This window comes from Phoca vitulina, unplaced genomic scaffold (assembly GCF_004348235.1).
Source record: "Phoca vitulina isolate PV1807 unplaced genomic scaffold, GSC_HSeal_1.0 scaffold7, whole genome shotgun sequence".
Classification (NCBI taxonomy): domain Eukaryota; kingdom Metazoa; phylum Chordata; class Mammalia; order Carnivora; family Phocidae; genus Phoca; species Phoca vitulina.
In genome coordinates this window covers 8,188,646-8,204,329 of record NW_022589710.1, presented here as the reverse complement: position 1 = coordinate 8,204,329, position 15,684 = coordinate 8,188,646, and the positions used below count along the sequence as shown (strand labels likewise).

Here is a 15,684-nt window from a genome sequence, read left to right as displayed (position 1 = left end):
ATGAGGTAATTTCCCCCTTCCCAGGAGGGTAAATCCACAAATGAGTGGCCCCTAACCTCAAACAGACCCTTAACACCACTCATTATTTTTTATATGTCTCATTACTTTCATAGGAAATTCTAAACCTTCATCGCTTTCCAACATCCTTCCTCTGTTCACTTTCAGCAGATTACCCTGGGTCTGAATTTGCTTGCGGGGTAACAAATCTATCCAAGGTCTTAACTCTTTCACTCCTGTAGAAAACCTCTCTCTCCACTTGTGCTCCAAACCCCAAACTTATCTCCCTCAAGGCTGAACCTGAATCTAAGTCCTTTCATAATCAAGATCTGGGCCAACTTCCCAACCTCACTTTCAGCTTCTCCTCCAGATACATCCTACCTGTAGTTCCAGGAATGCAGTCCAGACATGGAGAGGATCTGGAGCCTGACAAGGTGAATGGTATCCAACGAGGCTGGGAGCAGAACCCAGAAGTCTCCTGAATAAAGCATTCCATGAATGCTGTCAAAGCAAGGACCCTGCCAAGGAGGAGAATGCAAGCCATAAACCATGGAATAAAGTTAAAAAGTCATGAGCCAAAGATTCCAATAAATGGAGAGACCCAATTAGGAGAGCAAGAGCGGATAAGAAATAGAAAGTGGCCAATACAGAAACAATAGATATGGAGCAAGACATAAGTTAGGTCCAAGGTAATGCTCCTCCCCTCTCTCTCTCTCTCTCTCTCTCTCTTTTTTTTTTTTTTTTTGGTTTGGAATGGTAATTTATTTAAGTTTTTATTTTAATTCCAGTTAGTTAACATACAGATATTAGTTTCAGGTGTACAAAATAGTGATTCAACAATTCCATACATCACCCAGTGCTCATCATAAACGTACTCTTTAATCCCCATCACCTATTTCACCCTTCCCCCGCCCACCTCCCTCTGATAACCATCAGTTTGTTCTCTATAGTTAAGAGTCTTTTACTTGGTTTGTCTCTCCCTCTCTTTTTTCCCTTTGCTCATTTATTTCTTAAATTCCACATATGAGTGAAATTATATGATAATTATCTTTCTCTGACTTATTTTGCTTAGCATTATACTCTCTAGCTCCATCCACATCATTGCAAATGGCAAGGTTTCATTCCTTTTTATGGCTGAATAATATTCCATTCCATTCCATTCTATACATATATATACCACATCATTCAACAATCGATGGACACAGGCTGCTTCCATATTTTGGCTATTGTAAATAATGCTGTTATAAATATAGGGGTGCGTGAATCTCTTTGAATTAGTGTTTTGGTAATGGTATTTTGGTAATGGTAATTTTTAATGTTTTTTGATGGTTCAACATTTGAAACCCAGAATTAATTTTTTTAAAAAAGCAAACCATTGAAATCACCATCATTGAAAAGCCATTAGGTACCAAAAAAAAATGCAGTATGCATTTCTCTAACAGAGAAATAAATCACTCCAGTGGTAATCTATTAAAAGTAACTTTTCTTGGGCACCTACATGGCTCAGTCAGTTAGGCATCTGCCTTCGGCTCAGGTCATGATCCCAGGGTCCTGGGATGGAGCCCTGCATCAGGCTCCCGGCTCAGCAGGGAGCCTGCTTTTCCCTCTGCCTCTGCCTGCCACTCCCTCTGCTTGTGTGCTCTCTCTCTGTGTCAAATAAATAAATAAAAATATTTTAAATAAATAAATATAAAAGTAACTTTTCTTAAACAAATAGTGTTCTGTTTGTATAAAATGGGAATAAAATAGGATAGTGTTACCTTATGTAATGACATATGTCTGCCTATTTAAATAATAAAAGAATTCACGTTTTTATACAGAGTCCAATATACTTAGGTCTATGATAAAACAGTATTCTGAGGAAATGGTCTTTTATAACTTTAATGATAAACTGGTGGTCTAAATGGTTGTAATTATAAAGAAAAGTTATCCACTAAAAAGGACAGTAGAGGACATAAAGGATAAAATGAAAAATTTTCCTTTTTAGAAAAATTTTTTATTATTGAAGTGTTGTTGACATACAATGTTGTATTAGTTTCAGGTGTACAACAGCAATTCAACAATTCTATACATTTCTCAGTGCTCATCACGATGTGTTGTCACCATACATTATTACAATATGATTGACCATATTTTGTATGCTGTACTTTTCGTCTCCGTGACTTAGTTATTTTAGAACTGGGAGTTTGTACCTCTTCATCCCTGTCATTGATTTCACCCATTCCCCCACCCTGCTTTTCCTCTTAATCACTGTACAGTTGGCTCCTTCATATCATTCCAATCCCATTAAATGTCATCTACTGAAAGGTCCCCCCAACTGCCCTATCTAGAATAGCCAATTAGTTATTCATCACATCTCCATGTTTCATACTCTGCATAATACTGTAGTGCTAGCTAAGACTTCTTTATTAACTGGATTATTGTCCATTTCTCCCCACTAGAATGTAAGGCCCACGGGAACAAAGCTCTTCTCATTTATTCTCTAGCCCCAATGGCAAGAACAGTCTTCCAAATACATTAAGTATTTGATAAATACTAGATGAATGAATTAAATCTCAGGGATACTCTGCATTTTTCTTAAAGACCTCCAAGTGATTCTGACATCAACCAGAATGGAAACCACTGGGCTAATACCAGCCTTGTTATCCCCACTACGCTGGGACATAGAGGGTGGTGAGAAGTGACTTTGAAAAAATGCAAAACCAGGCCAAACAAACGAAGCATTGCTCTATTTTGCTAGGCCTTTAACCATACTGATTCCAAGACCTAGTATATGTTCTCCTCAACATTCCTAAGCTAGTCAGTTCAGGAACTGTCTTCTTTAATAACTACAAACACTGAAGACAATTATTTTGAATTATTTACTTTCTTTCCACAGTCTCAAACATTCTGGCATGCATTAGATCCTCAATACATATTTCTTGAATTACACTGCTCAGAGATTTGCTCCAGCCCACTGGGCTTGCTACAACTTACATATTAATATTAGCTATCAGGGCGCCTGGGTGGCTCAGTCGTTAAGCGTCTGCCTTCGGCTCAGGTCATGATCCCAGTGTCCTGGAATCAAGTCCCACATCGGGCTCCCTGCTCGGCAGGAAGTCTGCTTCTCCCTCTCCCACTCCCCCTGCTTGTGTTCCTGCTCTCACTATCTCTCTCTCTGTCAAATAAATAAATAAAATCTTTAAAAAATAATAATAATAATAATATTAGCTATCATTTATTTAACACTTACCATGTGCCAGGAACAATGCTAAGCCCTTACCTATAATATCTCATTTATTCCTCAAAAGACTACTTCAAAAGAGGTGTTTTCTTTCTTTCTTTCTTTCTTTCTTTCTTTCTTTCTTTCTTTCTTTCTTTCTTTCTTTCTTTTACACCAACAAATGACAAAAGAGACTCAGAGAGGTTATACATATGTAAGTAGAAAAATTGAGATTTATATCTAGGGTGGTTTTTTTTCCTATCCTATACTGTCTTATGCAATCAATGTAATGCATCAGTATTTTTAGTGTACCTTATTTCTGCCCCAAGTCATTTATTAACTAATAATGGAACCTATGAGAAGCTCTCAAATATCTCTATGAGTCTTAGTCTCTTCACCTACAGAATCAGGAATTAGATGAAATTAATTCCTTGGCCTCTTCCAGCTCTAAAAACTATATATGCAAATATGAGTTCCTAGACTTTTGAGCATTTGATTTTGCAACATCATTTGCTTCTGCTTTTTTATATATTTCATACTGTGTTTATATCAAAACAACATAAAACAGTTTCCATTTCCATGACCTCTTTTCTTGAAACCACCTGACTTCTTTGAAATATGAAAAGTGAAATGAATGAAGTCACATCACCAAAGCCACAGAAGAGAAGACACTTCCTCAAACAGAGTCCGCATATTTCCAACAGAGTTAATATCACTGATTTAACTACCTATTCGAAGAAAATGCTCACTAATTAGAGTATTTTTGAAGACAGTTATGAAAGAGTTAAATTTTAGGCTATCTAATGGTGGTACTAGCCCTTGTGCATTTGGGGGGTGTTCAACACTAGTGCCTAATATATTTGTTATTTATGAATTTTACTAATTGTAAAATTTGAAAATACAGAGTAAAAGAGAGAGGAGGAGAAACCTAGTCCACACCCCCCACCTTTTTTATTAATAAAACAGCATAGGGCAGTGGAAGGAGCCCTTGTTCTTTTGTTGGTGAAAACTACTGTCAGGGCCCCTGGGTGGCTCAGTTAAGTGTCCGCCTTTGGCTCAGGTCATGATCCCAGGGTCCAGGGATCGAGTCCCTGTATCCATTATTACAATCATATTGTAATAATGTATGGTGACAACACTTATCATGAGCCAGCGGGCAGCCTGTTTCTCCTTCTCCCTCTGCTGTACCCACTGCTTATGCTCTTTCTCTTTTTCTGTCAAATAAATAAATCAAATTTTTAAAAAAACTGTGAATCACTTAACTCTGCATCTCAGTTTGCTAATATTCAAAATTAGCAGGTTTGAACCAAATAATATTTCAGGTTGTTTCCAGTTATGTGAATTAACCCAAAGGGCATGAAAACTGAGCAAGAAATCGCTCTTAAAATGCAGTAGCAAGTTTGAAAACCTACCCTGAAGCAAAGAAGATTAGTTCTTAGGGTGAAGGTCACAGTCCCAAATGAATTAAGAACTAAAATTTAAGCCTATTTCTAATAAGGCTACAGTAGCAATGAAAGCTTTAAAATTCTAACACCAAATAGAGAACTGATTCCTCAGCTTCAACACTGAAGACACACTGAGGTTTTGATGTATTTTTCTCTACTGGCAGTGCAGAGATCAAGAGGAAACTGAGCAGGAAAAAAATCAGGACACTGAGGTCAGCACAGAAGCTAATCCTGAAAAATGTCAGAGATGGACTGGGGAGAGGAAAATAGAAAATGTAGGACTCGGTTCATAAATGTATTACCTGTGTTGCAGGATTTCCTTATAATGAGATTGTCTTCCATGATATGGTACCCAACTCTGTTCTTTCCAACCATTCTCAACAATTGTACAGATGCAAATGACAGATAAAAGTCTTCATCTTTCCCAACTAAATAATATTAAATTTTGCCCTGTCTTCACACATTTCATTTTAATGTGAAATTCAGTGTTTGTTTTTCCTCCTGACCATTTTCACTCCAGCAGGATTAGGTAGCTCGTTTCCAGACTCACTTTTTTCCATGCTTGATATTTACCGCTTCCCTATGTACCCAGCACCATGCTCCGTATGCTAATGACCATGCTCCACTCAAGGTAGAGTGGGTGCCTGGTGGGACGACCACACATGAGAAGGTCATTTTTCATCAGTGTTTTAACACCTGCAACAAGCTTATCAACCTTACATAGAATGACTCTGTTTATGGATTTTTTTAATCTCTTCTTAAAATGGAGAAATGATTTGAAGAAGTTCTCCTTTCTCTATCTCCCTCTTAAGCACACATTTCACAGAAAAAGGAACCAGGAAAGAACAAGACCTCACAGAATATTTAAATAGTAGGTTCAAAGTTGGGGAATAGGATCAGCAAGAAGAAAGGCAGATGAAATGAAGTCAAAGTTTCACTGATTTTGTCTCTGTCCATGGAGAGAAGACTGCTGGTTAAGAGTCACTCTGGCCTGCCTTAGACCACCTGACACGCAGATATAACTCCAAGGTAAGATTCCCTGGGCCAGCAGGTTTTATCCTGGTGCTATCATCTGAATAAACCCTCTAGGCTTACTCCAGATCAGCTTTCTGACCCCAGAAACTACACAGGTGGCATCTCCTTATGATTCACTGAATCATATGAATCACTTGATGATTAAAACTGAATCACTTGCTGCAAGGAAATTTGGGGAAAATGCGTGTAGGTTTTTCTAGTCCCTGTGGTGGGCAGTGAGGAGGAGACTGTAAGTGGCTGTGCTATTTGCCAGAGAACAGTGCCCGCTGCAGCAACTAACTCAACCGGAAACCCAGGTGCAGGGCCTAGAGACCCTGCGCCCTCCAATATGTATCAAAAATCCCCAGATGTGAGCATTATAAAGGAAAAGTATCATTTGGGGGAAGGCCAGGGCTTTGTTTTTTTAATTAAATGCTGTTGCATTAAATGGATAGGTCTTTGCTAATGATGAACACACTGTTTGAGAGAACATTCAATGAATTCGATTAATTCTTAGGAAAGCTTTTAGAGCTTCAGTAGAAAAGTTAGAAAAGAACATACCACTTAATGTCACTTCTGTACTACTACATTACAATGAAATATCTATTTTTTTTTTATTTTTAAGATTTTATTTATTTGCGAGAGAGAGAATGAGAGACAGAGAGCATGAGAGGGAGGAGGGTCAGAGGGAGAAGCAGACTCCCTGCTGAGCAGGGAGCCCGATGTGGGACCCGATCCCGGGACTCCAGGATCATGACCTGAGCCGAAGGCAGTCGCTTAACCAACTGAGCCACCCAGGCGCCCACAATGAAGTATCTAAATTAACACAGATCAGCTTCCCGAAGTTCTCATGCCCCCACCCCACAGGAGCACAGCGTCCCCAAGCAGAGAGGGGGGTCTACCTGAAAGACCCTGTGCCAAAGGTGTCTTTATAGCAAGACCTCAAAGTAACTCGAAATCTGGGAACTTCTGCCCCAATAGATGAACATTTAGATTTTTTTTTCAGAAATCCCTGCTGGTCCTCTGGAATTCAGTAGGGAGGCTTTGAGGAGGAAAGGAACGTGGCCTGTAGTACTAAAACGGCAAAATGACGTACTTGCTAGCTTTCGTATAACAAGTTGAGCAAAATAGTAGGTAAAAAGTTATTGAGTGCTTAATGTGTGCCATGAAGGGAGCTAAGTTTTATATACATTATGTAATTTCATCCTCATAAAAACTCATTGGGGTTTAGAAAGTGAAAGGGGTTCAGAATTAAGAGTCCACAGAATTAAGAGTCCACAGAGCTGGTAAGTGGTCGAGAGAGAGCGAACACCCAGTTCTGTGGGACGCCAGAGCCCAGCTTCTGCCCCACTAATTTATACGCAAGCACTTTAAGACCACATTAAAAGCTCTCTAAGAATGAAGAAATCTCCTGGGTTATGTGCAATAAATCAAAGCTCCTAGGAAACTTTATATGCTATTCAGAACCACTACCTGTGTTGATTTTGCTCAAGTCCTACATTACTTTCAGATGCCCTTCTAGAGCTCAGGCACACAATTGTTTAAAAAAAAAACAAACTTCCCTATAATTCAGGTATCCAGTGTTTTATATGCACATACACAAAAAGATCACACACACACACCTCCATGCACACCCCACAGATTCAAACACACACCACAGAGACACACAAGACTATATATCCACATACATGCAGACAAATACACCACAGATATACAGGCAGACCAAAGACACACCACACAGACACAAAGACAGACACACATACACAGAGAGATGTACAAAGGCCACCCACACACAGTATCAGGAATTCTTCATGCAATTTTGTTTCTCCTTTTCTACTCATGCCCCAGTCTCTCTCCCATTTCCACCATATTCATCATCTCATTCCCATCTCACCTCCTGCTGCTGGTCTGTTCTCTCCATCCCACTGCATCCCAAGTCAGGAACACAAGCTCTTTTCCTTCAATTCCCCAAGGCAACCACCAATACAAGACAGTTGTGATTAATGAGAAGGGACATTACACCATGTCAAAGCATAGCCAATGGATTAAAATTGAATATGAGACAATTCCTCATTTTAAATCCTCTGCATCATTTCTGCTCCTCAGAATATCTCATTGATCTTTTCTCCTCATCAAGCCTCCTCACCTCCCACGGTGTTTTTCCTGTGCCCCCTTCTCTGAAGACCACCCTCACTCCTCCCTCTTCTCACGGTCCCAGGCCCTTCACACAGCCTCTTTCCCAGGTCCCCACTCTTCCACTCACCATGGCCACCCATTCCATGCTTAGACTTCACTTTTTATTCAAAGCAGGCTACTAAGGTATTTTCCTGAAGAGGGCCATTTTTCTACCTTGGAGAAAAATTTTGCAATTCCCTTAGAAGGCAGAATTAACTTAAAGCAATTGTGGTTTTAATAGCAATTATTTTATTTCTTCTCTCCATATATTCTTAGAATGTTTTTGCTTAGTGAAAAAAAAAATCACTAGCAATTTCCATTAAAGCAATTTATCCAATTTATCAAAAACCAATTTGTTGATATGACTGTTATATATAATAGCTATTTTCCAAAACATTCTCAGGTTCATATTTTCAATACTATAGGAATCATTATCCAAGAAATAGGATAGTTTGGATCATCAAATACTCTGATTCATGGAGGATTATCAAAACACTACACATGAATTACCGATTTTCAAAGAAGTAACATAAAACACTGGCAGGGTTCTCCACCTGCCACAACGGAGGCACAGTGGGAAATGTTGATAAATAAGAAATTTAACCCTGTAAGCCTCACTTTATCTTCTGTTTAAATATTTGTCTTTATTAGGAAAAAAATAAATGACTTTTTTATAAAGCTCCTGGCATATAAAAAGTATAAGATAAATATCAATTCCTTGACCTCTCTCCCTCTTTTCCTTCCCCAAGTAAGTAAGAACTACCACTATATTCAACAGTACATGTTCCTCTTTGATTGGTGATTTTGAAGGCACTTTACAATCTTTTGGGGGGGGGTGGCTAGAGGGAGAGGGAGAGAGAGAGTCTTAAGCAGGCTCTCCATGCCCAGAGTAGAGCCCAAGATGGGGCTCAATCTCACGACCCTGAGATCATGATCTGAGCCAAAATCGAGTCAGATCCTTAACTGACTGAGCGGCCCAGACACCCCAGCATGTCACCCTCTTATGGTGCCCTAGCCTAGGGCTCCCAAATGAATATCAGTTCTTACCACATGCTAAAATACTAGCATTTACTACATATAATAATTAGCTCATGGGAGAAATCTAATTATAGCTCTGAATGATTACTGATTTGCAGCAGTTGTTAATTTTGTTACTCAATTTCATTAGCAACATTTGCCCTGACCAAGCCTTAGTCAGGTAAAACTGATCCTACATTGCCTTATTCAAGAAGTTATGACCATCAAGGAGGGTCAGACCTATGGTTCATTTCTTAGAAGATATTTAGCTACCTAAATTCATTACTTCAAGTCAAAATATCCCAAACATTATTTCTTTCACATTAATTTCATCTGTAGTATTTCTATCTTGGATGCTCAAATTAATCTGATCTTAATTCTTCATACAAAATAAAAATATAAAGCTTAGGGAAACATCTGATTTGTATTATTATGGAAATATTATGTTGGACATTTTATAATTTTTTTTAGGTAGGCTCCACGCCCAATGTGGGTTTTGAACTCAAGACCCTGAATTCAAGAGTCACATGTTCTACCAACTGAGCCAGCCAGGGGCCCTTACATTTGCGTTTTTAAAAATAGTGTCATTTTGACCGTTACTATGCGAAAATTAACTTTTTTTTTTTTTTTTGCTTCTTTTTTACGGTTATTTTCTGTTTCTCTCTCTACAGGTAATTATGGATCTGGTCAACTTTACTGATTTGCTCAATGTCTCTACTTTAGTAAGAAACAGCACTCACTTTCTAGTTCCTGCCTCAAACGTGATCACTGCCTTTCTGCTGTGCATGTCAGTTATAATTGGCACCATGACCAATGGTCTCTACCTGTGGGTACTAAAATTCAAGATGAAAAAGACTGTCAATACGCTCTTATTTTTTCATCTCATTCTCTCCTATTTTATTTCAACATTGATTCTACCATTTATAGCCACCACCTACCTTCAGGACAATCACTGGAGCTTTGGAACTGCCATGTGCAAGGTCTTCAATGCCACTTTGTCAGCAGGGATGTTCGCCTCTATTTTCTTCCTCTCGGCCATCAGTGTTGACCGCTACCTTCTCACTCTTCACCCGGTGTGGTCACAGCTGCACCGAACCCCACGCTGGGCTACCGGCATCATCCTGGGAATCTGGCTCTCTGCCACTGCCCTCGGCATGCCCTATTTGGTTTTCAGGGAGACAGAGGATGACCATAAAGGAAGAGTGACCTGCCAAAATAACTATGCTGCATCTCCTAACTGGGAAAGCAAAAAGATGCAAACTTTAGGGAAAGGGATTCACGTAGCCTGTTTCATCAGCCGCTTCTTGCTGGGTTTCCTTCTGCCTTTCTTTATCATCAGTCTTTGTTACAAAAGAGTAGCCAACAAGATGAAAGAGAGGGGCCTGTTTAAATCCACTAAGCCCTTCAAAGTCATGGTGACTGCCATTCTCTCTTTCTTTGTGTGCTGGATGCCCTACCATGTACACCAGGGCTTACTTCTCACTAAGCACCCATCAGTACTTTTACAGGTGACTCAGATACTGACAGCGATAACCATTTCTTTCAATGCGCTCTTTTCTCCTACACTCTACCTGTTTACTGGGGAGAACTTCAAAAATGTTTTCAAGAAGTCCATTCTTGCCCTGTTTGAGTCAACATTCAGTGAGGACTCTTTGGCAGAAAGGACACAAAACCTAAATTCAGAAGCCTACATCTAAATTTTGGATCCCAGAGGAAACAATGGATCTTAGTCAATTTTACCACCAGAGAGGTACCCTCTGCTTTTGTAGAATATAATCCCTATATTAGAGAGACATCTAGGCTGTACCATGGCTACATCTATGAATATTAAAAGAGCTGTAAGAAAGCAAGCAATGGGTGATGTTGCAAATATAATTATTTTTACTCTGTTTTTATTGTGGTAAAATATATATAACAAAATTTGCCATTTTCACCATTTTAAAATGTGCATTTCAGTGGCATTAACTACATTCACAGTGTTTTGCAACCACCACCACTATTTCCAAAAATTTTTATTACCCCAAAGAGAAACTCTGCACTGATTGACTAATAACTCCTCATATCCCCCTCCCTACAACCCCTCATAACTTCCAATCTACTTTCTGTCTCTGTGAATTGGCTATTCTAGATATTCCATGTAAGTGGATTCAGACAACATTTCTTATTTCGTGTCTGGCCTATTTCACTTAACATGATGTTTTCAAGCTTCACCCATGTTGTAACACATATCAGAACCTTATTCTTTATGGTTAAATAATAGTCCATTGTATGTTTATTCCATTGTATGTTTTGCTAATCCATTCTTATGTTAAGGGACATTGGGGTTGTTTCTACATTTGCTATTGTAAATAATGCTACTGTGAACACTGATATACAAGTAGGTGTTTGAGTCCTTGTTTTCAATTATCTTGAATTATTTTGAATTACTGGGTCATATGGCAATTATATGTTTAACTTTTTGAGGAACCGCCCACACTTTTCCACAGCAGCTGTACTGTGTTACACTCCCACCAGCAATGTGCAAAATTTCCACTTTCTCCACACCCTTACCCACACTTATTATTTTCCTTTTTTTTTCAATGATAGCCATCCCAGTTGGTGTAAAATGGTGCAAATGTGATTCTTAACCTCTGATTTTTGAGGCTATAGGAATATCAATTTCTAAATAGCAATAGTGTCTATTGATCTGACTTTTCTGTCACAAAATCTTCTAGCAAATAGACATTTGGAACAAGATCCCTCTTTATTTACATAGCTCCTAAATTATTTAATTGGTATGGACAAAATTTAACACGGGGATGACAAAACACTGATCTTTTCATATCTATGTTAAAGGATAAAGAATTTATACTATAATGTTTTCAATGTAAAGGTATCTTAAATGTCTCTTTTCAAAACCTATAGATTGAACTGTCTCAGAAATATGTGACTAAGATAATTATAAATGTTTAAGAATCTACCTGGGTAGAGGGGGGAAAGATGGCGGAGGAGTAGGGGACCCTATTTCAGCTGGTCCCCGGGATTGAGCTGGATATCTACCAGACCACTCTGAGCACCCACGAAACCAGCCTGAGATGTAAGAAGATCTGGATCTCTACAAACAGAATATCGCAGGCAGTTGGTTTTGAGGTACAAAGCGGGGAGCCGTAATTCTGCGGGCAGATATCGGAGGATAAACAGCGGTGGGAGGGTGCCTGGCCGTGGGGATCCTACACCGCCGGTGAGCGACATCCTCGCGCACCGCGGATGGGGCACAGACTCGCAGACCGGTAGCATCGGGAAAGGACTTTAGGGCAGCCCCGGGGGTGGAAAACCAGAGCTGCGGGGACGCGCGCACGCGAACTGCAGCCCCCGGGGCGGAAACCCGGAGCGACGGAGTCACGCGCACGCAAACTGCAGCCTCCGAGAGGGAAATCCGGAGCGCCGGGGTCGTGCAGGTGAACTGTAGCCCCCGGGGTGGAAACCCCGAGCGGTGGAGTGGCGCGCACGCGAACTGCAGTCCCCGGACGGAATCCCAAGCGGCGGAGTCGCGCGCACGAACTGGGAGCAGCTGGCGGTTTTATTTATTTTTTTTTTTTTAAAGATTTTATTTATTTATTTGAGAGAGAGAATGAGATAGAGAGAGAGAGCATGAGGGGGGAGGGTCAGAGGGAGAAGCAGACTCCCTGCTGACAGCAGGGAGCCCGATGTGGGACTCGATCCCGGGACTCCAGGATCATGACCTGAGCCGAAGGCAGTCACTTAACCAACTGAGCCACCCAGGCGCCCGCGGCTGGCGGTTTTAGAAGCACAAAGGGCAGAGACGTGTCCCGACCTGGAGGCAGGACTGGGGGCGCTGTGGAGGGGCGCACAACCCAGGACGCCGCAGTTTATAGCAGCACGGACAGAAACGGAGACGGTGTGGCCTGGAGAGCGCACTGAAGAACAGACTGCGGTCTCTCTGCTCTGAGGCAGAGGGTGGGAAACAGTCTCTTCTGCTCTGACTGGTGGAAGAGACACGGAAAGCCGCCAGGGAAAGGCGCCAGAGAACAAAAGCCCCAAAGACTGATTCTCACTGAGCCCATCCCCCGCCACAGGGGCGCAGGGCAACCCCGCCCAAACAGGGTTGCCTGAGTAACAGGCGGCAGGCCCCTCCCGCAGAAGACAGGCTGGGAAAACAAGAGGCCAGCAACCCTAAGGTCCCAAGAAAACAGTGCATCTTGCTTGGGTTCTGGTCAATAATTTGGACTCTACACATTCCCTCAAACACCCATCAACAGAATGACTAGGAGGAGGAGCCCCCAAAACAGAAAAGACTCAGAGATTATGACTTATGCTGCAGATTTACAAATGGATGCAGATATAACCAAGATGTCGGAGATGGAATTCAGGCTAGCAATTGTGAAGACAATGGCTAGAATGGAGAAATCAATTAATGGCAACAAAGAGTCTCTGGGGGCAGAAATAAAAGGTGAATTGGCAGAACTTAAAAATCCTATCAATGAGATCCAATCCAATCTAGATAATCTAACAACTAGGGTAACTGAGACAGAAGAGAGAATAAGCGACCTGGAAGACAGTATAATAGATAAAAAGGGAAAAGAGGAGGCCAGGGAAAAACAACTCAGAATCCATGAAAATAGAATCAGAGAAATAAGTGACACCATGAGGCGTTCCAATGTCAGAATAATTGGAATCTCGGAGGGAGTGGAGAGAGAGAGAGGGCTAGAAGATGTATTTGAGCAAATCATAGCTGAGAACTTCCCTAATCTGGGGAATGAAACAAACATTCGGGCTCCCTGCTCGGCGGGGAGTCTGCTTCTCCCTTTCCTCCCTACCTGTGCTCTCTCTTGCTGCATGAGAGAGAGAGAGAGTGCAAGTATGAGTGGGGGGGTGGGGGGGAAGAGGGACAGAGGGAGAGGGAGAAGCAGACTCCCCGCTGAGCAGGGAGCCTGATGCGGGGCTCAATCCCAGGACCCTGGGATCATGACCGGAGCCAAAGGCAGACGCTTAACTGACTGAGCCACCCAGACGTCCTGTCGCTCGTGTTCTCTACTTCAGTGAATGGAGCCAATTTCTGCTACTTCTCCCACTGAGCCTCGAACCCCAGCAACCTGGTTTTACTGCAGCTGCTGCCGACACCAATGGCACTTCTGCATCGAGTCTAGAACTGTACCTTCCTGGGAGCTCTACCAACACCGCCATGAGCAACATGGAAGCCCCATGCAGAGCCTGTTTATTCACATTGCTCACTTCCAAATTTAATCTTGCATGAAGGTATCTAATTGGCATGCCTGCATCCTAGCTGCAAAGGAGGCTGGGGAGCTGAGTTCTGGTTTCTACCTGAGAGGGGAAAAGGATGCTCCTATCATAGGAGTTTCCCCAAATATAAAAGCTATTCAAAAGATGATGATGTCCATTGAATTTAACCTAAAAAGCTTTTCAAAATGATTAGCTTCAGGAAGAGAAACAAAATTGCATCGTGCTGAGTCGTGTCTCGGAGGTGAGAATCCAGAGGCTCTGGGAGTAGCAGCTCTTTTAAACTTGGAGAATTAAGGAGTAATTCCACCTCCTTCTTCCCACAGAAAGTAACTTTCACACATTCTACTAATTAGAGATTAATTTGAATTAAGGGACTGCCATTAAAATGCAAATATACCTTTTAAGGTTACATTTCATTCACAAGTTAATGGGAATTACTTTAATCAGCTTCACACCCAGCAGAGTGCGCCTAAACACAGTACTTAGAATATTAGACTTTGGGGGGTGGCTGGGTGGCTCAGCTGGTTAAGAGTCAGGTCATGATCCCAGGGTCCTGGGATTGAGTCCCGCATCCCCCTCATTGGACTCCCAGAAGCCTGCTTCTCCCTCTGTCCCCCCTCCCCCCCCTCCCTGAGTGCACTCTCTCTCTCAAATAAATAAAATCTTAAAAAAAAAAAGAAAATAGAATATTAGACTTTGGATTGTGGCCTAAAGGAAGGAAACCTTTTGAGTTGGAGGTCAAGCCTGGAGCGTACTTTAGAGACACTGAAGGTCACATAAGTCCTGCATAGGGAAAGGTATTCCGAAGGCAGAGTCAGCTGGTGACTAAGAAAAAAGGTGCCTAGTTGTGATACGGCCCAGAAAATTCAGTTTATGCCAAATTGTTTGGGTCGAAGACCTTATCTTCCTTCCAGTTAAGGCCAGTCACCAGTTTAGTTTAACTCGGGGTTTCCAGGAGGTGGTTTCCCTTTCAAGTCCTGTCCTTCCCCTATTGGGAGGGAAAGAACACACTGTTGGAAAGAGAAACAGTTTTTCTGATGCTCCCCATTGTTTTCCTTGTCTCTTCACTACGTTCTGAGCTCCTTGAGAGTAAAACCTGTATCTTATTCCTCATGTATTTCCAGCATCTAACTTGGTATCTAACATGATAGATAAATGTTTATAAACCATTGGATAAATACATGCATGCACCTATAAATTAATTCTGGAGTTGGAAGTCTCTCTATTTGTGAGGTTTTTAGAATGTTCTTCCTTAAGCAAACTAAGAATCTACAGTATTTCTTTCACTTCACTTGTCAAAAGGAACAGACAACTAGGGAGCTGCCATCTGAGAACACTAGCTTTCCCTTTTCCATCTCAAGCAAATGCAATGGAAGATTAAGGTGTATATGAATAATTCATTATTGAAATCTCTATTATTTATTCACTTGCTGCTGGAGTCGGTACAAACTTTATTTAGTTACAACACTCAGAAACAGTAAACGTGATTCTTTATTTTTTCTATATCAAGTCAAATCTGATCCTGAGTCCCTTTCCTCATGGTCCAAAGGATTCCATGAGAGCTTAAGGACTTGGGTCTTTAATGGTCCCCTG

At 41.2% G+C, this 15,684-nt stretch overlaps 1 protein-coding gene across 1 annotated transcript; it reads left to right on the top strand.

Moving 5' to 3' along the window:
• Nucleotides 1-9,527: 9,527 nt before the first annotated feature.
• GPR33 (G protein-coupled receptor 33) lies at nt 9,528-10,645 on the top strand. Its single transcript, XM_032404562.1, has one exon. The coding sequence runs from the start codon at nt 9,528-9,530 to the stop codon at nt 10,545-10,547; it is 1,020 nt and encodes a 339-aa protein (XP_032260453.1). The 3' UTR covers nt 10,548-10,645.
• Nucleotides 10,646-15,684: the final 5,039 nt, after the last annotated feature.